The sequence below is a fragment of the Desmodus rotundus genome, chromosome 9, assembly GCF_022682495.2.
Source record: "Desmodus rotundus isolate HL8 chromosome 9, HLdesRot8A.1, whole genome shotgun sequence".
Lineage (NCBI taxonomy): Eukaryota > Metazoa > Chordata > Mammalia > Chiroptera > Phyllostomidae > Desmodus > Desmodus rotundus.
The window spans coordinates 108,146,781-108,156,021 of record NC_071395.1 but is presented as its reverse complement, the minus strand read 5'-3'; the positions used below and the strand labels follow the sequence as shown (position 1 = coordinate 108,156,021).

Here is a 9,241-nt window from a genome sequence, read left to right as displayed (position 1 = left end):
CTACAGAGGCCTCTAAGCGGTTACGTGGAAGGGAGAGTTGCACGTCTCTCGCTTCAAAGCAGAAGCCAGAAATGATTCAGCTCAGTGAGGAAGCCATGCTGAGGGCCAAGAGAGCGGGCCTCCCATACTGAACAGCCAGGCTGTGAGTGCAAAGGGCCTTTTTATTTTCTTCCCAGATTTTAAAATTTGTTTATTTTTAGAGAGGGGAAGGGAGGGAGAAAGAGACCACCCTGTCTGAAGTGGCCACACAGTTGTGTCCCTGGATCTTGAGAGCAGCTCGGGAGTCTTCTCAGTTCCCCAGCCAATAGTCTAGGGGGACCCAAAGCTCCCACCAGACTTCTGTGAGTCGCCAAGGACTGAACCTCACACTCCTCACTCTCAGACTCCTTGTTCTGGGGGTGCTGGCCCTGTCTCACAGCTCTGGTAACCTCAATGGGGAGTTATCTCCCTTGTCACTGTCCCCCAGGCCACTCACATGAAATATCCCAGGAGCTGAATGATTGACGTACCTTTTGAGGGCTCCAGGGAGGAGGGAGGTCCTGCCTGCCATTGACTCACTGGTTTCTAGCCCATTCCCCAGTTCCTTTCTCTCCCCTCCTCTGGCACTTAAAGGCAAAACGGTCCCTCCTGTTGGTTCGAGAGCAACATTAGCACTTACCCTGAAGTCTTGGCCCCTGTCTGTAACCATGTCCTGGGGGGTGGTTTCCTGTCTTAACTGGGGTGACTGAGGCCTTTTCTTAACAAAAGTTGTTTCCTCCAGAAGAGGGATTCTTTTTCTAGATGTTAAAAGAAGAACAACATCTTATTGTCATGGTGAGAGCAGAGCTGGGATTTCAGCCTCGATCTGTCCTAGATCTGAGTTTGGAGCCAACGCTTTTAAACCATAGCATCAGCTGTGCCCTCCAAATACTATGGTGCAGGCCGCCGCCGACTCTCCATGGCGGCTCGCACACCCGTGCACGCATACCTGTGCTTTCTTGCAGGGGAAATGTACGGTCATCTGGCCCATCTCAGAAGGTTGTTCTGAAGGTCGAATAACATTTCTTACAAGCCCATCAAAGCTAGCCTCAGGACAACTGGTCACCTGGTCCAAATCCTCACCAAGTGTCAGACGGCTGCACAGAAAGGGGCCAGACCTCCGGACGCCAGGTAAAATGCTCTTTGTACCCGCCAGAGCTGCCTCCTCTCTTTCATTCCTGTCCCTCCCAGTAGTTTCCCCATGTTGCCATGGGTGGCCTTCACCCGGTGGGAGTGACCTCTTTCTCTGACAAAGGCATGGAAAGCCCACTCTTCTAGCCCTTATTTTCTACCCCCTCCCAGGTGATTACCCATGTCCCACAGGCCGGAGGTCATGTAAGCTGTTTGGGTGTGGGCTTATGAGGGTGAGACCTTCTTCGCTTTGGAATGATCAGGACTGGGAGACACCGATGTGTCAGAAGGAGGAGGTCCTCCCTCTCTCTCTCTCTCTCTCACTCACTCATTCACTCACCCTTTCATACCAGGGATCTGTCTACCTTGAAAGGACAGGAATAGCCCTCTTTAAAAACAGTCGAATGCTCCTGAGAAAAGTACTTCCGGTTCTGAACCGCCAGAATTTTCTGGCAAACCTTATAATGTCCCGTGATGGGGATATGACTTTGTTTGCAGACTTTCAGTTCGTTTCTCAGGCCAACACATTAATCCTGAACTCCTCGGATGGACCAAACAAACAAACAAACGAACAACAAAAAAGGAAACGATGGCATTTCGTTCTGTGTCCTTTAGGTCTTTGGATTCTACAGTTCCCTGACTTTGACCTTGGTGCTGGCTAAGGACTTTGAAACTTCCTGCTGCCTTGGGCATGCCCGATGAACTTGTTCTGGTCCCTATATCAGCCCAAGCCCAAGCCCACGCCCTCACTGCCCTCCATGTTCACTCTGGCCTCTGCAAGCAAAGGTCCAGAGCTGACTATGTTGTATCGGTTAGTGATTCGGTCATTCCTGAATGTGAGCTGTAACCCCTCAGTTTTGAGAGCAAGAAGGGTGGGGGGAAAAAATTCCTGGATCAAGGCACAGGAACTCACAACCCAGGGGGAACTAGCCCCCTGTGGAAGGATACAGGGCCCTTCCCTGCCCGAGCCCCTGCCTGGACAGCGTGGTGACTGATGTCACCATGCAAGTTAAAATGCTTTCAGCACAAGGAACAGAAACCACGACCTGCTAACTCTGGCTAATGTAAACTAGAAGGGGGTTCCCAAGATTCCCACGGATGGATGCATGGGTAAACACAACGTGCCAGGGAATGTTACTCGGCTTCAGGAAGGAAGGAACTTCCGTCATGACACACCATGCACCTGGGAGACACAGCCTGAATGGGATGTGCCAGTCGCAGGAGGGCAAACCCTGTGATTCCACGCACACGAGGTAACTGGAGAAGTTACAGAGATGGGAAGTGGATGGTGGTTCCCAGGGGCGGGGGGGATGGAGGGGTGGGGTGCTGTTGTGTAACGGGCACAGAGTCCCAGTTCTGGGTCTGGAAAAGCCCTGGAGAGGGTGGTGGTGCTGGTTACGCGGCCGTGTGTAGGCACGTAGTGCTGCTGAATTGTACCCTTAAAATTTTACACTTAAAGGTGGTAAGTATAGTTTACCAGACAGAAACCAAGACTGACCTAAACCAACACAAAGTTATTCCAGAGGGGTTAAATGCCACCGCGGCCCTTCAGGAATTGGGGGAAAAATGGTAAGAATGCCAGGGCGTCTCATGGAACTGAAAGACTAGCTAAACCTCACCTTGCGTGGGGACAGAAACAGGGCAGTTCCAGGGACTTCCGAGCAAGAGCTCATAGACCTCTTCCCTTGGGATGCTGCTCTGACAGCAACCTGACATGTTTCTCTGGGCCAGATTTTACCCACAGGAGAGAGTCTGCTTGGCCAGCTGTGGGAAGGTGGCCACCAGGTAGATTAACTTCAGTGGGGCTGGGGTGGCAGGCTAATGCATTACCACTGATGACCCCTAGGGGGTGCTACAGGTCTGTTCACCAGAAACCAAGTCCTTGAGTGGCCAGTTTTTAGAATGATTACAGTACTTTTCCAAATTTATTTTTTCTTTTATTTACATATCTTTAATTGCCTGATATTTATGTTGTCTGCACAACAGCATTTTGGGGAAATGTTGATTTCAGTCTGAGTCAGCTTCCTGCTGTTGAATGGGAGGCAGAACATTAGCAAGAAGCGGGGATTGAGTATGTGTGTCTGGCCTTGTGAACTCTCCAAGCCCCACCCTTGACAAAATTCTCAGGTGAATGCTGAGAAGCTCCTGAAAAAACTGAAATGTTTTTTCTTCCACCCTAAGCAGCAAGGAGGCAGGGAGTTAGGAATCAAGTTGACAATAAAGGAAATTTTCTTTATTGAATGATTGGGTTTTGGACCAAGATTTTTACCCCTAACTTATCCTAATGCCCTTCCCCTGCCCTGAAAAGCTTAGTGCAGGAGCTAGAGATTCTCTTCTTTTGTTTTCTGCTCTCTCTGTACCCATGTGACCTGGGGGGAGACCAGATCTCCCAGGGACCTAGCAAAGCCTCAGCAAAAGGGACAGAGATCATTTCCTGGCCAGTTAAGAAAAAGTTACGTTTTTTTTTTCTTTTTCTTTTTCTTTTTTTTCCATCACCATTTATTTTCCCTATATACCCTCTTCTGCCTCACCCACCCCAACACCTGTTTGTTTGGTTTTTTTGAGGGTTTTTATGAGTGTTCATTTGAGCCAAACTGGTAACATATGCAGGAGAGGAAGATCTCAAATGTTCCCACAAGTTATGTATTAAAATAAAAAAAATAGAAGAAAAAAGAGATCTAGAAATAAGATAAGGATGGACAGGAAATGTCAAGACTTCTGTGGGACTCCTCACGAGTCGGAGGCCAGGGACGGTCTGACTGGCCGGAAGCTGGATGTAGTTATTTAGAATGGCTGTTGTACTGGCATGAGGTGAGGAATGGAGAGCAAAGAGAAGGATATGGAAGGTGTCTTTCTGTGTAATGAGAATGTGTGTCTGCTTACCTCCCTTAACTTTGGCATTTCCTCCAGAGACTGAGAAACTATTTAAAATACTTTTATTTCTTGGATCACTGGCTCATTTCTCTGAATATGACTCTGTCATTCAGACTACAGGGCTGCCCTCGTTTCTCCTAGGGTCACACCTTTCTCGCCTGAGCCGGGGCTCCCACGGAGGCCTGGTTGTCATGAGGAGTGGAACAGCTGGGCTAGGCCTTTCAGCTACTGAATGGGCACGTTCCTGGCGGGTAGCAAAGGCAGGTTGGGATCCTTGAGGTAATCTTGGACCCATCTGTTGTCGGGATTGGTGCAGACCTCTCGTTTCTTTTTGGTGACGAAGCTGTGGAGGTAAAGTTAGACTGTTATGGGCCATGGAGTAGGGGAGGGGTCTGTCTACACCCCCCCTTCTAGCTCACACAGGGCTCACCTAGGCCTCCCCAATCTTGCTTCTATCAGAGGGCCCCCCTCTCTGGCTTCTAGACCTCATCAACGCTTTTTTCAGCCCCTTCCCCACTCAGCCTAGACCTTCAGGCTGGGCTTCATTACGAGCACCATTTATTGGGCCACACAGCTGTAAGCGGCAAAATCAAGAATCACACCCAGGCCTGTGCTGTGCGGTTCAAAGCCCTTCACCACTACTCTCCTCCTTCTGGCATGGAGACCTCTTGTTCTGTGCTCTCCTTCCCACCCCGGCTCCCCTTCCCCTCCACAGAAATATCTGTAGGCAAGCTTACATGATTGCTGGCAGGTAACAGTTGAGGGCCTTTCTGTATCCTGCCACCAGTTTCCTTGGTAGTACTTTCTCCTGATACTTCATGCAGCAGGTGTGCGGAAGGTTCACTGACTCAACCATTTCTGCGGGAATCACATCGAAAGCTGAGCTAAGCAGGCAGAGAGGCAGCCCGTGACCTCCCTCTCCCATACACTGCATCCCACCGCTTCTATGGCCAAGCCATCGGTTAGCAGGGACTGATCACAGCTGGCAGCAAAGCTCAGAACCGCTCAAGACCACCAGTGGGCTGATCCATGTTTTGGGTGGACCATTTTCTCTCTCTTGAGGCCTGAACCCATTGCATGGGCCTGCTTGACCTCCCCAAAGGGCACTGTGGCCCCCTCCCACCCACCATATACACCTCTGCACAGTGACATTCCTGTCCTTGATTCTCGAAGCAAAGTTGATAAAGACCGGGGCATCCTGAGAGTGTGTGAGTGACCTTTGCTCCCCCAAATATTTACACAGGCAGAGGTGGGCTTGGCTGCATGCCAAGGGTGACCTTAGGCAGAAAAGAAGGGCTGGGACAGTGGTGCCCAGGTATGTGGAAGGACAGAGTGACTTGGTCCCTTCCGAAGTGATGGTAGAGGCTGGAGCAGGGAGCGGGCAAAACGAACCTCGCTCTCCATAGCCCCCAAGCACCCTGCAGCGCTGAAACCTGCCAACCCCTGCTCCTTCCAATAGGCTTGATTTGGGACTAGGCTGGGGGGTGGAGACAGGGGTCAGGAAACCCCAGATGGCACACTTGGGTGTCTCATTGGGACTCCTTTTGGCTGCCATGATAGTTCCAGCCATTCTGGCCGCACAGTACCAGGTTCAGACTCCACACCCCTGAGCTCAGCCCCAAACTGCTTCAGCCTGCCCCCCCACCACCCTGGGTCCCACTCTCCCAGAGACCACGCTGTCCTTGTCCACCCGCCTTGCCTGCCTGTTCATCGCATATGTTTATCGTTGTCTGTTCTGTGACCTCCTTGGTTCCTCTTCCTAAAGGCTCCGTCCTTGGGACTTCTGCCGTAACCTTGACCCAGCTTCCCGGAACTGCCCAACTCCAGAAGGATCGAGACTACAGCCCAGCTCTACTTACGAAGGGGAGAGTTTAAAGACAGCAGCTAAGCTTGCAGGAGGGGAGAGACCCCCGGGAGGAGGACAGAGATCTGAAAGCTCTTTCGGGGTCACCCCGCTGCCAGCTGTCCCGTTCCCCTTTCTCATGGTTGCCCTACAGGGACAGGCGGACTCACTTGTCTGGCTGTGAGAAACAGAACTGATGGGGAGGAGGAGGAAGAGGAGGAGGAAGAGGGCAGCCCTGGAGGCCTTCATCCCCCCAGTGGGGCAGTTAAGTCTCTGGGGAGGGCTGAGCAAAGATGTCCTTCTTGCTGCTGGTGGTTCCCTCTCTGCCCTCTCGGCAACCTGGACTCTGACCACTTCAGAGTAGGTGGAGGGAGAGAGAAAAATCGGGCCTCCCTCCGCATGTGCGGAAAGGGAGGGCAGCGTGGGCGGGGCCTGGTGCAAAGCTGAATTCCGCACGATTTGAATTCGTGGGAAGGGAAGAACAGAGGAAGGGAATAGGTGACGAACTGTGCTGTGTGCCAGCCACCTTGCATGTCCTATTTTACCTACTCCTCACGTTGTGAAGTAGATTACTATTCCTGTTTTACAGGTGAGGCCATTGAGGCTTGCTGGGCTGGGGCGGGGGGCGGGGTGGGCATTAGGTCACACAGGTAGGAGGCCAATAGGCTGTTCTGAAACCAGAGCCATGCGGTTCCACCGCGTTACCTGCCAGCATCTCTGTGCCCCTTTCCCCAGGTGGTCGGTCTTTGGGAGGGTCAGGGTTTTGAGGTCTCAAAATGAGGTTCCCCCACCCGCAGTCCAAGGACACACGCTTAAATTTGCTCTTTCGTGTCACAGATTATGCTACTCATACCCCAAAGAGACAGTGTGCCTGGTCCTTGTGTTTTTGTTTTTTGCTGGGGTGTTTGGCTCATTTGCCGGTTCCCATTTATCTCTTTGGATCTTGGACTTTAAACCAGCTTTAGGTCTCAGTTGGCGGCAAGTGCCCTTCTTGTGGGTTTATCCAACCTACCACCATGGCCACCATGGCCAGCAGAGGGCGCTCTAACACCGTGAGCCTGGCAGTCGGCGCCGAGTTCCAAGTTCCAGTCTCTGCCGGTTGGCTTTGGCTAAACTAAGGCTGGACCTGCCCCGCAGCATCTCCTCTCTCCTGACCTGCTCAGGACCCTGCTCCAGGTTGAAGGAGGCATTCCGAGGAGAGCTGGAGTATATAGGGGATTTTGCTGTTGATGGACCTGGAGCTCTAGAGGCACGGGCAGTGTTTCCGGAGATGAGAGTAGAGGGGGCAGGGGAAGTTCAGGGCATACAAAGATCCTCGTGCTCATAAACAGGGAAAAACAGATAATGCAACTGGTCCTGGTGGGTTCAAAGCTGATAGCCGTCGTGAAGCTGTGGCTTTTTAGGAGGGTAAGGAGGGAGTGTATGTGGGGTTCCCCCTTGACCTCTGTTTAAGGACGCAAGGAGGTCTGAGGAAGCCTGGTTGTACCCGTAGCATGCTGGCTCCCTCTCAGCCCTTGTCTGTGGAGGGCTGGAGGCCAGGGAAGGGCGGCCATAGTTCCTACACTGTGCATGCTCTCACTCCGAGTTCGTAGAGCACCTCCTTGAACCCTGAATACGGGCCTCAGAGCCCCTGGGGACAGCTGGGTGTTATTCTTGGGGCATAAGCCTCCTCTTCCTTCCTTCCACTCATCCATCCATCTGTTACCCATCCATCCATCCGTTATCCATCCATCCATCTGTTATCCATCCATCCGTCCATCCACCCCTTTCCTGAGCACCTGCTGTGGCCTAGGCTTTGTGGGGGGCACAAAAATGAATAAAACAATATAGTACAACCTGATACATGTAAGAGGATGGGGAAGGGTTGGATAAAGTATGTCCATGAACCATCCCTATCCCAGGAAGCAGTGAACAGAGGCCTTGGGAGCAGCACAGAGAAAAGGACTGTGGCGTTTGCTCCGGAGAAGCCTTTCTGAAGATTTACCTGCACAACGAGGTGATCATTCTTCGCTTTACACTTGTAAAGGTTAAGTAAAATAATGTACATAGAAGGCACTGAACAAATGGTATCTGTTATCATTGTGCAAAGGTGGCCTTCACACCGAGTGTCTTCATTGCTTGCTTTTATTTCTTTTAAAAGATTTTATTTATTTATTTTTAGAGAAGAGGGAAGGGAGGGAGAAAGAGAGGGAGAGAAACATCAATGTGTGGTTGCCTCTCGAGTGTCCTCTACAGTGGACCTGGCCTGCAACCCAGGCATGTGCCCTGATTGGGAATCAAACCAGTGACCCTTTGGTTTGCCAGCTGGCACTCAACCCGCGGAGCCACACCGACCAGGGCTCTTTACTGCTTTCTGCTCAGCTTCCCACTACCCGCTTCGCAGGCCTGACCCATTTCTTTGCAGCAGACTCTGGCCAAACTTCCATGAGCAAGGCTGGATGCTGAGGCTGAGGGTGCCCCCTGGGCTGGGCTCATCAATGTCTCGGGGCCAGTGGGTAACTTCAGTAGAAATGAATGAGGGCAGGAGGACACCACTGACCTTTCATTCAAGGTGGGGCAGCTCCCAGGAGGTATGGCTTGGCTGAGAGCTGGGAGCAAGCCTTGGGGGCATGGGAGAGGCTTGGCCTCTTGTCTTTAGGATTCCGTGCTGTGCCCTTCCCCACGACTTCTGGGTCACTCAGATCTACCCCAGCTCCTGAATGTAGCCCTCGCTGGGGTCAGCGCCAATGGAACGCCCCTTTTTGGTGAGGAATCTATGGAACGAGAGGGAGAAGGGTTACGCCCCACGGGTCGGGCAGCTAGGAAGGAGACTTGTCCTCCCTCATGAACCCCTCGCCTGGCCTGGAGGCAGCCCAGGGCCAGTCCCCTTTCTGAGACAGACACTTCAGCCCCTCAGGGCCCCTGAACCCATCTAGTCTCCTTGTCCCCACTCAGGAAGTACCCTTCCGCCTTTTCTTCCCTTCCCTTACTGCCTCCCCAGCCATAGGGCCAGCTTCCTCCTGGCTCCCAGCGGGCCCCAGATCTGCCAGAAGGCCCTCAGCTTGCCCTTCAGCTTCCTCTCCCCCTGTCAACCCAGCTGAGAGGCACCCCGGGGAGTCCCCACTCAGCATTTGCCTGGCCCCCAGGCCCCAGTGTGGGTGTGGGGGTGTCTACACAACTCCAGGCTAGGAGCACTGGCCGCTGGGTCATAATCATGTGTGATCCGCTGGTGCAGGACAGTGTGGGAAGCATGGGTGCAGCTGCACCCCGCGGGTTGGGCGGGTTCCCCCGGTTCCCCCGAGGAGAGAGCATGAAGGAGCTGAAACTGGGCCCTTGTTCAAGGCGACAGCCGAAGGGAGGAAGCAGGAGGGAAGGAGGAGGTCACCCTGCACAACG

The 9,241-nt window shown here is 52.7% G+C and overlaps 1 protein-coding gene and 1 long non-coding RNA gene across 2 annotated transcripts; one reads left to right on the top strand and one right to left on the bottom strand.

Annotated features, from left to right (window-relative positions):
* The first annotated feature begins 989 nt into the window (after positions 1-989).
* On the top strand, positions 990-6,089 carry LOC123479046 (uncharacterized). Its single transcript, XR_006654510.2, has 3 exons — positions 990-1,149; positions 1,765-2,402; positions 5,789-6,089. It is a non-coding gene; the product is annotated as an uncharacterized lncRNA (long non-coding RNA).
* Positions 3,052-6,247, bottom strand: CCL16 (C-C motif chemokine ligand 16). Its single transcript, XM_024553998.4, has 3 exons — positions 6,037-6,247; positions 4,761-4,881; positions 3,052-4,366 (listed from the first exon to the last, which is right to left on the bottom strand). The coding sequence occupies exons 1-3, from the start codon at positions 6,113-6,115 to the stop codon at positions 4,249-4,251; spliced, it is 318 nt and encodes a 105-aa protein (XP_024409766.1). The 5' UTR covers positions 6,116-6,247; the 3' UTR covers positions 3,052-4,248.
* Between the last annotated feature and the right edge of the window lie 2,994 nt (positions 6,248-9,241).

Excerpts from the sequence above, each read along its gene's own strand:
- CCL16 (XM_024553998.4), bottom strand. The coding sequence starts at position 6,115 with ATGAAGGCCTCCAGGGCTGCCCTCTTCCTCCTCCTCTTCCTCCTCCTC. Across the intron at positions 4,882-6,036 it reads TGTTTCTCACAGCCAGACAA|AAATGGTTGAGTCAGTGAAC; the intron begins GTGAGTCCGCCT and ends TGATTCCCGCAG. Across the intron at positions 4,367-4,760 it reads TGTTACCTGCCAGCAATCAT|CTTCGTCACCAAAAAGAAAC; the intron begins GTAAGCTTGCCT and ends TTACCTCCACAG.